General features: G+C 35.6%; 3 protein-coding genes across 7 annotated transcripts in view; 1 reads left to right on the top strand and 2 right to left on the bottom strand.

The window, feature by feature from the left end:
• LOC136035990 (calcium/manganese antiporter SLC30A10-like) overlaps positions 1-7,757 on the bottom strand; it is a 92,996-nt gene extending 85,239 nt beyond the window's left edge. Inside the window, exon 1 of one of the 5 annotated variants that reach the window (XM_065717899.1) lies at positions 7,675-7,757. The gene's annotated coding sequence lies outside the window, so the exon portion shown is untranslated. Of the gene's footprint in view, positions 1-7,572 lie in introns of all 5 variants that reach the window. The other 4 variants (XM_065717896.1, XM_065717894.1, XM_065717897.1 and 1 more) reach the window with 4 other exon arrangements.
• The window catches only part of LOC136035992 (cardioacceleratory peptide receptor-like), a 473,226-nt gene that overhangs the window by 128,750 nt on the left and 326,769 nt on the right, over positions 1-17,707 (bottom strand). The window lies entirely within an intron of this gene.
• Positions 17,067-17,707, top strand: part of LOC136035993 (nuclear transcription factor Y subunit gamma-like) — a 105,668-nt gene continuing 105,027 nt past the window's right edge. Inside the window, exon 1 of the mRNA XM_065717910.1 lies at positions 17,067-17,203. Within this exon, the coding sequence (XP_065573982.1) occupies positions 17,102-17,203 (102 nt within the window). The 5' untranslated portion in view covers positions 17,067-17,101. The remainder of the gene's footprint in view (positions 17,204-17,707) is intronic.

Raw genomic sequence — 17,707 nt, 5'->3', positions numbered from 1 at the left:
AAAGCAGAATCGAAAGAAACAGAAGTAATATTATTAGAATTCAGAGCTTTGGTGATATCATCTTTATGTTGTTGTAGGCGTTTCTCGAAATTCTGGTGGGTTCTCCCTACATATAATTTGCCACAGGCGCATGGTATTTGATAGACACCTCTTTGGCGAGTAACTGGGGTCTTATATTTACCAGAATTTAGGAGATTTATGATTTTCAAATTATTGGTAAATACAACATACAGATTATTTTGTGTGCATACTTTTTTAAGATTTCTAGTGATTTTTGGGATATACGGGAGGTAAATTATTTTTTGGGGCTTATCGGGATTTTCACATGGTAAATTATCGTTGATTTTATGGGAGTGTCTTTTCACTCTACGGTTAATTGTATTATTAATAAATAAAAGAGGATACCCATTTCCAAAAAGTATGTCCCTGATAAAGTCTAGTTCAGCTGTGATGTAGGAATCAGAACAAATATTCAGGGCACGATCTACGAGAGATATTACGACACCTCTTTTAACTTGTGGGGAGTGGTTTGATTCAAAATGTAAATATCTATTGTTTTGTGTTGGTTTTCTGTAAATAGTAAAATTGAGTTCATCTAAGTTACGAATAATCAGAACATCTAGGAATGAGATTTTATTTGCAATATCAATTTCTAAGGTAAACTGTAAATTCCTATCACATAATATGTGTTAAGTGACCTAAAAAACCCCTAAGTTCATTTTCCCCATAGTTCCAAAGTGAAATTACGTCATCCATGTAACGTCCCCAAAAGATATGATTCAAAACGTATGAATTTAATCCCCAATTTTCAATATGCTCAACATAAATATTCGCCAGTAACCCGGAAAGAGGCGCACCCATGGGTAAGCCATTTATTTATTGGTAGAAAGAATTACGGCTTAAAAATGGCCGAAAGAAAAATGGCTTACCGTTACATGGATGGCGTAATTTCACTTTAATTTTCACTCTAAAATTTCACTGGCATTAAAAACCTGTTTTTAAATCATTTTCTTTCATTTCATTGAATTGCCTCGTTTCATAACAATTTATTTTTCAGTCCTGGTTGAACTTCGCTGAGGTAAGGATGCTGGGACTGTTTTGAAAAATTGTTCATTTTAGTTTCATAGATTTTATCCTCTCGTAAGTAGTTTTTTCTTATTTGTATTGCTGAGGACGGCCCTTGGACATAGGGCCAAAATATTCATTCTAATTTGTTTCCCACTGTCGTAAAAAATTCCCTATAGTTCTTCTTGTTTTTGGTGTTTGCGATGGAAAGGCAGTGTGGTCTTCGTCTTAGTTATATAATAGTAATACCTAATATGTGGCTATATTAGAACCCCGCCCGTACCCAGGAATTTTTTGGGGTTCAAATAGAGGGAATAAAAAAATATTTGAATTTTATAATTCGAATAATTCTGATTTTTGGGGTGTGTGGGCCCCGATTCCCGTTCCCCCTAGGAACTACCTGACTAGAGTGCACTTTTAGTATATTGCGCTTCGTATTAGCTTCAAAACTGTCAGCTGCTATACCTTAAGAAGAAAAGAAGATTGGTCCTTTTGAGCTCTTCCATCTGAGAAAAATGGCTTTCCATGCAAACCATATTTCAGGGGCAATGAATAAGATCCAAAGTGAAAATGGGGAATGGGGGAAGGGAGCCTGAAGCTTTCAATGCCTGTCCACGTTTTATTCTGTTAAAATAAAAATAATGATTCAATATAGATGAGGAATTATTCATTATCTTCCTCCCTGACTTAAAGTAAACACAATTAAGTTAAAAATGAAATGTCACCATAAAGTTCCCACCCTCTTCAAACATCTTATTCCAACTTTCTATTTGTTAAAGAAATATAATGAGAGAAAATTTTACAATGACAGGAAACTTTATATTTCAAGCTACTATATTGAAACTTTAAAAACAGCACATAGAAAACTAAACCTAAGTCTGCACATTTGAATTCTGCAATGCTTTATGAAAAATATATACTCTCAGGTGAATTAAGGAGTAAAAAATAATAAAAACCGAAATTCAAGTAGTAGGAACCTTGAAAAAAGACAATGCCATGGCCTGAAATCATTCCACTTTTCTGTGTGCAAATTCTCTCCAGAATTTACCCCATATCTATGTGAAATCTCAGGAATGCCATTTTCTCCTTGATCGCCCTAAGAATGGCTTTCCCGAAAAGAAATAATTTATGAAAAATTGAGAGAGAAAACAGGTTTAATTTAAATAAAGCGGTGACAAAGAACGAAAAGAAAAAAACATCATAACATTGGTTACATTAATTACAAAACCTTATGTTTTATTATTGCTTTTTTATTTCGTTCTTTGTCACCGCTTTAGTTAAATTAAAGCCGATTTTCTTAATTATTTTTTTATAAATGGAAAAGCACCATGATCTAAGAAATTATTTAGAAAATACTTCAGGTGACCAATGCGGTGAAATATCAGCTAAATTGTCACCTGATAAAAAAAAATTAGACAGCCATTTTGTTCAGCATAGTCGAAAGATTTAGTAACAATGTCTTTAAGGATGACCTAGTTAAAGAGCAAGCTAAAACAGATTGTTTTCATCTTCAAAGTTTCATTTGATGAAGTAATGGAATAAAATGCTTTAGGTTTTCTAAACTATTGTAGGGAAAGTTAAATTCTTGTCTTATTTAACTAATCATTAGGAAACAAGAAGTTGACCTAGTTAAAGAGCAAGCTAAAACACATAGTTTCTTCCTCAAAGTTTCAGTTGATGAAGTAATGGAATAAAGTTAATGTACTCCTTACCGGCGTGCTACTAACTCATCAGCATTGTCTTGCTGGCGCAAAAGCTTTCAATAATTTGTCGGCAGCTTTTTAATGGGTTTTAGTGACTACCAGTAAAAGGCTAAATGAAAAACAGGGACACATGCGAGTGCTTGGGGGCAATATAAAAATCACTAGATGTGGCAACCGTGTCCATGGTATGAATTTTTTTTATTTTAGCGGAAGCTAAGTTAAAGTGTATTTATTTTAAGTCATAACCATGTTTTTATATTTCCAGTAGCTGGTTCATCACTTTGCAAAATGTTAAATTAGCCCCTTTTTTTATTTATTTTTTTAAAAATTGACAATGATGTTGCCAATAAAATTGGTCACTGAACCAATCGGCACATAATTTATCGGCAGCTTTTTAATGGGTAGTGACTACCAGTAAAAGGCTGAATGAGAAACAGGGACACATGCGAGTGCTTGGGGGCTCTTCCCTCCCCCTGAATCCTAACCTGCTTCAATTTCTGGGAGACTTCTTATTGCAATGATCACATACCCCCCCCCCAAAAAAAAAAAATGTTATTTGGCATCGGAAAAAATTCTTCCGTACGTGTTGATGAAAATATGTACTTGATCACTATTATTTATTAGGTGCGCAAACTGTTTATGCAGAAACTGTTAGTTTTTAAGTTTTCTAGTGTGCTCACTTCCTCATGGTCAAGGTTGCCAGCTGTTGAAAAAATCTAAATTTTATTGATTTTTTATTTTTATCAATGATCTAGTAATTTATGGGCTGATTTAGTATTTTTTTAGGTAATATAAAAATTAATAGAGGTGGCAACCGTGTCCATGGCATGACTTTTCGATTTTGGCGGAAGCTAAGTTAAATTATATTTATTTAAAGTCAAAACCATGTTTTTATATTCCAGTAGCTGGTTCATCCCTTTACATAATGTTAAATTAGCCCCTTATTTATATATTTATTTTTTAAATTGACAATGATGTTGCCAATAAAATTGGTCGCTGAACCAATCTGCACATTTTATTTCCAGTGTTTTAATCTATATCCTGTGCTGCTAGGTTCGGCTATTTTCGAAAAATTCGGCGATTTTCGAAAAAATAGATTTTGTTAATAAAGAAATCGATAAAAAAATTTGGCTTGATTTGGATTTAAAATTCTGTAAAATTTAGCCAAAAAAGAAGAGGGATACTCATAAAAGTAGCCCAAATACAAATTTGGGCTAAAGATTTTCGCCATTTGGACTATGAAAAAAAAATGACCATCGTACTTGAATCTGGTCATTCTAGTGTCTAAAAGATCGACAATCCGTTCTTAAATGAAGTCACTGCTCATAAGAAGGAATGGTGAAGATTGGTGAAGAACGGTGAAGGAATGGCATGATGCCGAAGATTAATTCAAGCGTAAGGTAATGATAATAAGAATCAGGACAATTTTTTTGGTACTTGTGTATTACCCAGGACGCACTCACGAAGTTTGCTTTGTTTTGTCTGAGTAAAAGCGATTTTTTTTTCTCTTGTATTTGGTTATAATTAGCTTATTCTTTCGTGAAGCAAAATATGATCCAGGTATATTTTAATTAAATATTTAATATATAGAGGTGGTTAGGTTAGGTATTTAATATAACGTGTTCTGGGCGGCCTGCTTTCCATAAATCTTTGTTGTAGTTCCAATAATTTCGTTACTAAAGTATTATATTTTCATCATATTTTTGGTATATTTCATTATGATTGACCTAACTTCACTTCTTAAGTGTGTTCTTGATGATACACAAGTACTATCGTTTCTTTTAATCTTTGGCTTTAGCCTTTAGTCAGTTAATAGTGACCAAGGCCGTATTTAGGCGAGGGGTTAAGGTTTTGACCCCCCCCCCTGAGATGTTTGTTGGATTCGTAAAAGCGTAATAAAAATGCATAAAAACACATTGTGATGGATTTCTTAAATTTGTTGGTACCCTCCGAACAAAAATCCTGAACACAGCCCTGGTAAAGGCACACTAAAATTTTCTTGCTTATTAAGAATATCCCTCCAAAATGTTTCGTTTTAATGATACTTATTTTCAGAGAGTTAATACATTGGTTCTCATTAATGATTAAATACTAAAAATGTCTTCCAAAAATTTATTCATTAAAAAACAAAACAAGTCATATAATAACCAAAGCTCAAACGAACACAAATGAATAAATGAAAATCAAAACCAACAGAAATTAATACGAGTGATGACATTAAATATGAAGAAGACAAACACTGCTAATCCTAAAATGAATTCTAAAATAAACAGAAATTACAAGAAATAGTCAATTCAACTAAAAAACAGAGAACAACCACAAACAAGAGTAGGGCTATTGCCTCCATACTTTCTAAAGGCCAGAGCGTGTTTTTCGCTTTACAGAAAACAGTTTGTCTTCAGAGCAGTGTAGTTTGTTTTTTTTTTTTTACGTAACCGCATGATTAACCTTATCTCAAACAGTAAGGTGCACGAAAAATGGCTATCTAGGGCTAAAATGACCGAAATTTGAGAGGGCTAGAAACGTTCTACAGATTTTAGGGCTAAAATATGGCTCTGAAGCATGGGTTCTCCGAAAACGGATGAAATTTACTAGATGTTTTCCAGAAAAATTACCTATGTCTGGGTACCCGGCTGACTGACCGTATTTCAAACAGTAGGCTGTACGAAAAATGTGGTTCAATCCCGCTGTCTAGGGCTATAATGAAAGAAATTTTGAGATGGCTACGCCACGATGAAGGATGACAGATTGCCGAAGATTGTCCTTTTCGGTCAACCTTCTAGGGCTAAAAGGAAAGCAGGTTGTCCTCGTCAGGGGTAGGAGGGTGTCATAAATAAAGATTTAAAGGAAATGGAAACTTCCTGGGAGGGTGTAAAGAGGGATGCTTTGAATATATTGGGGGGGTTGGAGGAGGAGCGTGCGCAGCAGTGTTGGCCTCATGCGGCTTGATGCTGCGGTGAGTTATTAGTAGTAGTAGTTCTACGGATTGCGGACCTTATTTATTGCATACTTTTTGTTTTAATTGATAGCCCAACAAGTGACCACCAAGGAATATTTTACTAGAAGGTGAGAGAAGTCATCTTTATTTAATTATTTTAATAATTTGAATTTTTTTAATGTATTACGAACGCTTTTCTAAACTAACAACATTTGGGTTTATGCCTATTTAATTACCTATGGAGAAGGAAACATGTTAAGAAAACAATTCTTGGTAAAATTCTAGTTGATTGACTTCTTCCTATTTTAGAAAGTTGTTGGGTTAGGCAATTGAAAGTTTCAGGGGTAGGTCTACAGAAAAAAGAACAGTCAATGTTCCTATTACCTGAACAATTGTTTATGGTTATGAAACTATTGTTAATATATGCATTTTGACTTTTGGAACATCTTTTATCTCTTGCAAAACTACCGCGAACTCACTGTTATGGAGTTATTCTGGCCCGAAGATCTGTACTTCAACATATAGAATTGCAATCATTTCCGTTTTCGTTGATCGGACATTTGGAATCGCGAATCTGTAATAGTTTAGAAACAAATTTGGGCTATATATTTGCACATCAGGGGGGTGGGGGTAAAGCATAGCATATATTAAATACGTAAACTAACCATTGCTGTATTTAATATATGCTATGCTTTACCCCCTCCCATAATGTGCAAATATATAATAACTCCATAACGGTGAGTTTGCGGTAATTTTGCAAGAGAGAAAAGATGTTCGAAAAGTCAAAATGCATCTATTAACAATAGTTTCATAACCCAAAACAATTGTTCAGGTAATAGGAACATTGACCAAAAGTACATCCCGGGAAAGTATTTTGAGGTCCCTAACTATACCCCCTCCCCCCTCCTCTATATAATGCAGCGGTAAAATTCTAGTTAATTGACTTCTTGCTATCTCGGAAAGGGTTTAGGTTAGGAAAATGAAAGTTTCAGGGATGGGTCTACAGGCTAATGCAGCTTTTTGTGCATTACAGCTTACATTTTCGTCTAAACTAGAATTTCACCTTACCGGTAACTAGGTAACTAGGCCCTTTACGATATCGTATCATATCGTAACTAAGCACATATCAATAGCACATTAAAGGGGGGGGGGAGGAAGTTCAGTTCCGACACAATGAATGTCATACTTATATTCAGGACGAAATGGCCTACTTAATCTAAAGGTAAGTCTCGTCAGTTAGGTACCAAAAGGTCGTATCTCCATAATTGTCAATATTCAGAAGATCAAAAGAACAACTCAACTTTTTCATTTTCCCTACGATAACCGTAAAACAAAGAGGTTTGATATGCGAAATCAATGGGCTATATATCAACCGGTTTCCGTTTTACAGTTATCAGAGGGGAAACAAAAAAGTTTCGAGTTTTTTTTTGCTCTGCTGAACACTTACGATTAAGGAGATACAACCTTTTGATTTCTCATTAAGGGTCTATTTCTCAACTATATCATTAATGAGTTAGATTAATCAAAAAATTTACCCAAAATGCAGGCCATCAAAATCAGTAAAGTTTTACCCAGCCCCCCAGAGGGGGTAGGTAGAGGCTGGGATGCAATTACGACGAATGGGAATGGGATGTTGAATGGGAAGTTGAGTGATGTATTTTTCTTTTTTTCTATCTGACGGTAAGGAAATTCACACACAAAATATAGCATCCAATATCATGAAAATAAAATTTATCATTTAAATAGGCTTTCTAGGGTAGGCTTTGCAAGCCAGAACTTTCCCCGATAAATTTATGATGGCTCCTTATGTCATCTATAGTACCCTATCAGCATTAAAAGAATGGATACTCGAACAACTAGGCCTACCTCAGAAGATATCTCTAAATCCTTTTTTGTGTTCTCACTTGTATATTAACCTGGACTTTGTGTAAATTCTCTAGAATTTCCAGCATTAAATTGTTGACTTACAAACTCTGCCAAACAAAATTAAGCTTGTTTCCATGGGACTTCTGTGTAGGCATAATAAATAGACACTTGAATACGCGCGCAGTGAAACCCGCTTATCGTGCGTCCTTCGTTGTATATTTAAGCAAAACAAGATTTTTTAGAGACAATAGTGCGCAATTATAATTCAAATCCAGTTAATGGGTGATTAAGATCATTCTTGCTAGAGTTGTCCAGAAAAAAAGAATGGTACCCCTTTCCAGAGCATACTCAAGAAGTGAAGTTAGGTTAATCATAATGAAATACCTTAGTTTATATAATACTATAATTTCGGTTATGTATTTTCACATTAGGGGGTAGGGGTAAGGTAATCCGACCCCCCTCCCTTTATAAGCAAATATATAGCTGAAAGTAGTCCAATGCATTCTGTAACCTGTCATTTATGTCTGTAGCTGTGAAACCGATATTCTTTGATTTTATATTCAGCTTGCTTCTCGATTGTGTTCTGGATTTTATGGGAGTACTGAGAGATTATTAACCAGCGGCAAAACAAAAAATTACATGAAAAAAGTAAGAATAATAAATGGAAACGAACAAGAAAAATCAGTCCTCCTCCTCCTCAAAAAAAGCAGTGTGCAATTAGAATTCAAATCCAATTAAAGAGTGATTAAGATCATTTCTTGCTAGAGTTTAGTCTTTAGAAAAAGAAAAAATTGCTGAAGCAAAACAGAAAATTGCGAGAAAAAAAAGTAGGAATGATAAATGGAAGCGGACAAGAAAAACCACTCCTCCTACGTGCTCAAATAGAATTCAAATCCAGTTAAAGGGTGATTAAGATCATTTCTTTCAAGAGTTTAATCTTCAGATAAAGAAAAGATTACTGAAGCAAAAACAAATTTCGTGGAAAAAAAGTAAGAATAATAAATGGAGGCAAACAAGAAAAATCACACCTCCTCCCCGTCAAAAAAGTAGCGTGCAATTAGAATTTAAATCCAATAAAATGGTGATTAAGATCATTTTTTGCTAGACTTTAGTATCCAGAGAAAGAAAAGATTGTCGAAGTAATAGAGAAAATTGTATGAAAAAAAGCAAGAATAATAAATGGAGGCAAGATTAACATAACTAGGGCTGATAACTTCCATGCCTTCTTAACACCAGCACATAATTTGCGCTTTACTAATGAAAAAAGAAATGACCGTGGATTGTCAGTTTGATTGACATATACTGATATTTGTTACTTAAGTTTTGATAATTTTTTATTTATTAGATAAAAAGTGAAATCATTTAAAACGTATTTTGTTTTCAGTAAAGTACAAATTATATTCTGGTCTTGAGAAGGCATGGGGGTTATCAGCCCTGCTTATGTTAATTTTTGTTCTTTTTGAGTTTGATTCGGCTTTTTATTGCAATTCTTGTTCGTTTTGAGTTTCATTTATTTACTGATAGTTATTTGTGGTTGTTTTACGCTTGGAAGGTTATTTGACTTCATTTCTGGTCGTTTTTGGCCTAATGGAGCTCTTTTCTTTTCTTTAAAAAACTGGATTGCTGTTTGTTAGTTGGAGAAACTTTTTCAAAAATTTTTAATCTTGACAAAAACATTATTTTTAGTTTAATTATATGCCTCCTGAAGTTGACTTGAAAAATAAAACTTAATATCATTCTCAAAAGATTTTATCTTTGGTCTTTGAGAATCAGGATAGATGTACGCTCTTTCTATTTATTTAAATTGTTTGAGCTGAAGTAGTAATATTAGTAGCGGCAAAATTGTCTACTTAATACCCTCAGTCGTTCTCGATATTTTGCTGAAGTTCAAGATTCAAGATTTTTATTTAAACTTCTGTACAACACACACAATATAAAAAGAAGGGTCAAGCCGGAGACACAAGGTCGATTGACAAAGACCCGGTATAACAATATAGCACACCTATTTGACAGAAAAAAGAAACAAAAACAAATGCATAAAATAAATATAAATAAATCCACGACTCACCACTAGACGGGAACCCACCCACAAAACAACTTACACTCGGCAAATATCAATCCGAAAAACAAAACAAAAAACAGTGTGCAAGCGAGGGTGACCGATGACCGGCAACTTATTTGAAAAAAAAAATGAGCCCACCTTATCAATATCAAACAAACAACTATTCACTTTAAGATTTTTTTTTTATCACCGATTCTTGAATTTATTTATAAGGATAGAATGAAGTTGCTTTTTAATATGTGGGAGAGATTTACTGTAGTCAATATATGGTAGATAAAGATGCCATGAGCCCATGATCGAGAAATATGGCGAGAATCGTGATCTCTCAGTGGTTAATTTCAGGTGCTGCATTCTCCATTTATTACGGGTTTCATAAACATGGTCAGGTTGCTCAGGGAAAAAATTTCTCATACGAAAGTACGAAGGCAGTTCTGAGCGGTTATATTTTACCTTGAATAAAAAAGAATGAAGAGTGAATAATTCTGAAACAGGCAAAATATTAGTTAATAAATATATAGTTTCAGTTTTAGATTTATTTGGATAGGAAGAAGGCGACGGTAAATATCTTTGCAAAATTCGAAGAGCCCGGTTTTGAAGAGTCTGTATCGGTTTTATATGATATTTGAAAGTTGCTAAATAAATTAGGGGACAATACGTAAGATGGGAATGCACCAAGGCAAAATAAATGAGTCGTAGAACTTCATAGGGGAAAAAATGCTGAAGCCTCCTCATTACACCAACTCCTCGGGCGATTTAACGCGTGATCTATTACAATGTTCTTTATAAGATAGATTTTCATCAATAGTTATACCAAGATACCGCAGTGAAGTTACCCTTTGAATTCGAATATCTGTAGCCTGATCAATTATAGTTGAAATTCCTTTTGCTTTGTGTCCAAGTCTACTATAAATGATGAATTTCGTTTTGGTGGCATTCAATGACAAAGATTAGCTTTTAGCCATACAATCAGCTGGGAAAACACAATTTGCAGCTTCTCTTTAACATCATCTTCCGACTTCCCTGCAAGTGTTGATCCGGTATCATCGGCGAAAAGGACATTCAGGCTGTTGGTTTCTGTTGCTGATGGAAGGTCATTTATGTATATTAGGAAGAGCAGTGGTCCCAGAATTGAACCCTGAGGAACACCAATATTGGGCAATAAGCATGGATCCGAAACTGTTTTATTGATAGTTGTTACCTGGGATCGACCTGTTAGGTAAGATGCGATAAAATCGTGCGCTGGTCCTCGTATCCCGCCATGGCTTAATTTAAACAACAATATTTCGTGACAAATCGTGTCAAATGCCTTCTCAAGATCCAAAAAAATACTTGCCGGAATCATTTTTTTTATCAAGACATTCGTGAATAATTTGGACCATTGTCAGGATAGCGTCCTGCGTACTATGTCCCTTTCTAAACCCATACTGATTTTTTGAAAAATAATCATTCGAAATAAGGAAATTATACACTCGATTATAAGAACATCGCTCCATTAATTTAGAAAAACCTGAAAGAATAGATATCGGTCTGTAATTCGTGCAATTACTCCGGTCAGAGCTTTTATACAGTGGTATCACCTTTGCTTTCTTAAATGAATCCGGAAAAGTTCCCGATCTAAATGACAGATTTATCAAATGACACATTACTTTATTAATACTCGGTAAAATAACTTTCACAATGTTCGTAGACGATTCATCAATCCCCGGGGAATCCCCATTTTTTAAAATCTTACCAATATTGGCAAGCTCTTCCTCTGTTTTCGGTGTTAAAAACATAGATTTTACAGAAGGCTTTACGAGGTATGTACGATAATCACATTGACCATGGGGCAGGTTATGTTGGAGCTTGTTGGCTACCGATTGTCCAATTGACGCGAAATGCAAATTCATGTAATTAGCTATTTCTAGCTCCCTTTCAATTATATAACCATGAGCGTCCTTTATTTCTGATGGTGTAGAGGTTTTTTGTGATCGATTTAAGCATGAATTGATTAGCTCCCGAGTTTCCTTTGGTGACTTACTTACTTTTCTAAAAGAATCAAAATAAAATTTTGTTTTAGCATTACGTATTATTTTTGAAAGTAGATTTTTGTATTTTTTTAAAGTTGTTTTATTTTTTCGCTTGGGAATGATAACAATTTTTTATAAAGACAGTTTTTTTGTTTTACTGAGGTCAAAAGGGAGGGCGATATCCACGGTTGAATGGGTTGATTATATTTTCCTTTTCGTGATTTTACTCTGGGGCATGACTCATCAAAAGCAGCGTTAAATTTTTCGAAGAAATGAGCCATAGCACAGTTTACGTCTTCAGCATCAAATACACGAGACCAATCGATAATATTCAATTTATCCTTTAAACAGTCCAGATTTTTTTTTATTGATAATCCGGTGTGATATTTCTGGTGTTTTTTTTTGTTTGAAGCTGATATTTCACATCGGAAATTAAAAAAAAAATGATCAGAAAAATCCGTTAAAACAACTTGTGAAGACGTGGCTGGTGTTGTTAAAAATATGTTGTTGATGAGAGTGTCACTACAGAGTGAAACCCGCGTTGGGATTGTACATGAGGGAATCAGTGATTTTGATGTCATTAGAGAAATAAATTCGGTGTCAAATTGGTAACCACTAACACAATGCCTTTTGATTTAGTTTAAAGCAATGTTTAGTTCCAAAGCACAATGGGCCAATCACATAATTATGTGGGGTTGAGATGCCCAATATCCCTAAAGACATTGTAGTTGGACCCTCCTACTGTGCTGAACAAAATGGAGGTCTCAAAGTTTTGACTAGATGTGTTTGAATGGTAAGCACAAAAACCAAGAACCCTGCCCCTAAGAGTGAAAAAAGCCCTTTTTGTCATTGCCTTTTATTAAGAGCATTGCTGACATTTTAAGCTCCGAATTCACTAAGCTTAGCTTTAAGGTGTTTTTTCCTTTTGGAAGGACTATCTCCTCTTTCTTGAACAAAGGCAAGGATTAGATTACCTCAGATCCACCAGAAGTATACGAGATTCCTTGCAGCTGCGATGATAGCTATATAGGTCATACAACGAGACCTCTATATCACCGATTAAAAGAACATTCTGATTCTTTTTATGCCTGCCTCAAAAAGACAAAGCTCGAAAAGACAAAGGAGTAAGATAGTTTTTCTGCATTGGCCCATCATATTTTGAAAACCCTTGTCACTCCATTAAGTTTGACCAGACCCAACTTATTACCACTCTTCCACAAGTCTTAAAGCAGAAAATCAGAGAAGCTCTGGAAATTGCTAAAAGCAAACCAGCCATCAATAAAGACAATGATGAGTCCCATATTAGTGAAATTTGAGAACCTATTAGCCATGGACTGAAAACTCACAAAAACTCCACCCCTCTCCTACAGGAAAATCAAATAGTTCGTGGTAACGAACTGTAATAAGGAGCGACCCGGCACAATAGCAACCAAAACTCTAAAAATGGAATTTTGATACCAATAGCTACATCAAAAGAATGACATTTTAATGCTGATTTTAAATATATAAGTTTCATCAAGTTTAGTCTTACCCATCAAAAGTTACGAGCCTGAGAAAATCTGCCCTATTTTAGAAAATAGGGTGAAACACTCCCTAAAAGTCATAGAATCTTAATGAAAATCACACCATCAGATTCAGCGTATCAGAGAACCCTATTGTAGAAGTTTCAAGCTCCCATATACAAAAATGTGGAATTTTGTATTTTTTGCGAGAAGGCAGATCACGGATGCGTGTTTATTTGTTTGTTTGTTTTTTCCCCAGGGGTGATCGTATCGACCCAGTTGTCCTAGAATGTTGCAAGAGGACTCATTCTAACGGAAATTAAAAGTTCTAGTGCCCTTTTTAAGTGACCAAAAAATTGGAGGGCACCTAGGCCCCCTCCCACGCTAATTATTTTCCCAAAGTCAACGGATCAAAATTCTGAGACAGCCATTTTATTCAGCGTAGTCAAAAAACCTTATAACTATGTCTTTGGGGACGACTTACTCCCCCACAGTCTTCGTGGGAGGGGCTACAAGTTACAAACTTTGACCAATGCTTACTTATAGTAATGGTTATTGGAAAGTATACAGGCATTTTCAGGAGGATTTTTTGGTTGTGGGAGGGGTTGAGAAGAGGGGGATCTGCTGGGTTAACTTTCCATCGAGGAATTTGTCATGGGGGAAGAAAATTTCCATGAAGGGAGCGCAGGATTTACTAGTATTATTAAAAAAAATAAATATAAAGAAGTTTTTTCAGCTGGAAGTAAGGAGCAGCAGTAAAACTTAAACGAACAGAAATTATTACCCATATGAGGGGCTCACCTCCTCCTAATACCTCGCTCTTTACGCTAAAGTATTTTTAGTAATGTTAACTGTTTATTCTACGGCTTTTGTGATTCAGGGGTCATTCTAAATGAATTGGGACAAAATTTAAGATTTAGTGTAAAGAGAGAGGTACTGACGAGGGGGCGAACCCTCTCATATATGTAATAAAAACATGAGAATAAAAAGTTCTTTATGTAAGCTAATTTATAAGTTACGTATATCTTTTACTAATAAAAAGATTCGTAAAAAATTAAAAGTTCTAGTTGCCTTTTTAATTAACCGAAAAATGGAGGGCAACTAGGCTTCCTCTCCCGCTCTTTTTTTCTCAAAATCATTCAATCAGAATTATGAAAAAGCCATTTAGCAAAAAAAATAAATATGCAAATTTTGTTTTAATTATTCCTCTGGGGAGAATCAAATCATGCGTTGATTCAAAAACGTTCAAAAATAAAAAAAAACAAGTTTTTTCAACTGAAAGTAAGGAGCGACAGTAAAACATAAAATGAATAGAGATTACTTCGTGTATGAAAGGGGCTGCTTCCTCATCAACGCCCCGCTCTTTACGCTAAAGTTTTTCACTATTTTAAAAGAAGAGTTGAGAGAAAGAGTCAAACTTTAGCGTAAAGAGCGGGGCGTTGATGAAGAAGCAGCCCCTTTCATATACGAAGTAATTTCTGTTCGTTTTAAGTTTTAATGCCGCTCCTTACTTTCAGTTGAAAAAACTTGTTTTTTTTTATTTAATCTTCATTAAGGTCTGTTGGGATAGCGGCCATCAATGCCTCTACCAAAATTCGGGCCATGTCACAACAATAATTGCTGGTTCGGCTCATTATTAGTGTTTTTCAGTGATTTAAGTTTTATTTATTCAGTGATTTTATTTTCTAGCAAGAAATTTGAATTTGAACATGATGATGACAGGCACAGGTCCTGTCAAAATTATTGTTTGAAGAAAATCAAGCACTATGCCAAATATTTTGGCAACAGTGAATATGAGAGAAATCCCATGATAATTGCTGCATTTTGTCTTTAACCCTTTCTTGGAGACCAGAAGGATGATAGAGTCTTCCCAATCCTATGAAACCATCTCTTCTTTCCATATACGACAGGTTAGCTTATGCAGCCTGATGACAAGTGCTGTCCCTCTATATTTGCAAAGTTCAGTCGGAATAGCGTTAGGACCAGGGGCTTTATTGCTTTTCAGGCAATTGATTGCTTGTCAGGCTTCGATTAAGGTGGGGGGAGACAAGTTCATGTCTTTGTAAATGCAGCTGGGTGAATTTGGCTCCTGCAGGTCATCAGGGCTGCGACTTAGAATATGGCAACGGTAATTACGATCGATTGCTGTAGAGAGTTGGTGCTGTTTACGCAGTTTGTCAAAGCGCTCTTTCCAGCGATTTATTATTACAGAATTAATTGAGAGTAAATTGCCGTTCTCATCTTCGACGGACGAACTAGTGTACTTTTGTGATTTACTCCTAATTGTTTTTAGGAGCTGATACATCTTCCTGGTGTCGGATCTCGAGGCAGTAGCTTCCATGTCTTCAGCGATTTTTTCCAGTATTGGCTCTTATCATTCTTAGCCGTCTGGTGACATTCTGGTCTCAGGTGCTTGAACAACTCCGTCTGATATCTGTTGCTTGTGCTCAATTAGCTGAACTGTGCGTGTTTACATCCATTTTTTGGATAGTCCTTTGCGGTATCCTATCGTAGCTTCTGCAGCCTCGTGGATTGTATTGCTTATGGTCAGCCAATCATCACCCAAACTTTGGGTTAGCTCGTTGGTCGCTAGCACTTTGGGAGCTTCAAAGTGATTGAACATCTTTAAGCGGAATGCCTGCTGTATATTAGGATCATCGAAGTAATTTGTGTCAAATCTTTGTGGAGGCCTCATCTTGAGGCGTGCTGCTAGACGCAACTTTAGATCTAACTTGACTAGAAGATAATCTGACCCAGGTTTCGAGCTAGTATCTGCTCCAATGTAGGACCGACTATTCGTACCCATTTATTTCCAACGGCGGGATATGAAGATTCAATCAATCTGGCTTTTTGCTCTACCTTCTCTTGAATGCCAATTGGCTCTACGGCAGGGCCTGTGTTTGAATAACGTGTTGGTAATGACCAAATCATTCGTCACGGCAAAGTGAAGAAGTTTTGATCTTCTGCTACATCTAGGTCCAAGACCGAAGCGGCTAATGGTAGACTCTGCATTTGATACTTATCCCCCGATTCTGGCGTTAAAGTTGCCTTCAATAAAAATGAGGTTTTGTTTCGGGACATTCTTAAGTGTAAAAGTTAGAAGTTGGTAAAAAAGATCTTTTCCGCTCTTTGGTGAATCTCTGGTTGGAGAATGAACTAAAATTACTGATATGTTTAATAGGAGACCCTTGAGTTGCACTCTTGCTAGTTTGTGTGAGATAGGTTCCCACTCTGGAAGTGACCTCGATGCCAAGTGGCTTAAAAGGATGCCCACTCCACCTTATGTAGATTCATCAAGGGATCTGGAGGTGAAAAAGGAGAAAGAAGACTTGTCATCAGGAGTTCTAATCTCTGAGGCATCGACAATGCCGTTGATTCGAGTTTCTAAATCGCCCAAGATGTCTATATTATAACGCAATAATTTCATAGCGATAAACAACTGGGTCACCAGGCATTTTGTCGAACAGACGTTCCAGCACCCTACACTGAGGAGTTGTCTATATTTCCGAAAGAGCATCTCAGCTTGCCAATTTTTCGGGAACCATCAACCCATCGCTTGCCAGGGATGCCGTAGTATGGGTTAGACTGTTTACATCGAGCTGCATTTGGACCTTTCTTGGAAATAAATTTAATCATGCAAGTGTCCACTCCGTGATGACACCCTCTGCGGTTTGGCCTAGGAAGAATTGGGATATGCAATTCCGGCCGTTTCCACCTGACTACCGTGATGAGGAAATCACAGTAGGATTTCTCCTATTTTTAACTAGGGACGGAAGACTAGACTAACCCGACAGAGGGACCACACCTTCCGAACCATCAAGACCATCCAGTCTTTTTAAATCTAACCTAGTTCACAGGAGCTTTAGCCATGTATAGATTGCCAATATAGATGGCGAAAAATTCATGCAAGGTCTATTTGTATAGAAAATAGCCAGAGCTTAATTATTTTGGATAAAATGTCGAATTCTCCAGAACCTATTAACATTAATGATGAGACACAAAAAGAAGTATCTGCCTTTTGGGTTAAAGTAAATACTGATATGCAAAATGTTACTTCTGTAAGTTTTCTTGCTTTTTCTTATATTTCAATAGCAATATAAAAATAGGCTATGAATTTTTTCTCAATTAATATGCCTACTTAGCTTAAAGGTGAACATAGCTCTGGATGTGCCTTTTAACACTTTTTGGGGTGGAATGATAGTTTAGCTATTCTTTACTATCTTTTAAAGGGGTTAAGTCAGGAAAACAAACTTTCAGTAGCCTAATGAATCCAGGGTCAGAAACATAGGCTACTCTTGGAAAGTATTGTCAAATATCTATGTCAACCCTCAGCTGATTTTAAGTCTTAAAAATTTGTCAGATATTTACCATACACATTGAAATTTTGACAAAAAGCATTCCTCAATTTTAAGTTATAACTTTCTTTTCCTCTGGTTTAAATTCTGAAAATGAAATTTCTGTTATTTCAATAGAATTTTAAGCCATATCAATAAGTTTTGGTGAAATTCTAGTTAATTGACTTCTTGCTATCTTGGAAAGGGTTTAGGTTAGGAAAATGAAAC

Source organism: Artemia franciscana, chromosome 15 (assembly GCF_032884065.1).
Source record: "Artemia franciscana chromosome 15, ASM3288406v1, whole genome shotgun sequence".
NCBI classification, from domain to species: Eukaryota; Metazoa; Arthropoda; class Branchiopoda; order Anostraca; family Artemiidae; genus Artemia; species Artemia franciscana.
This window is presented reverse-complemented; position numbering and strand designations above follow the sequence as displayed.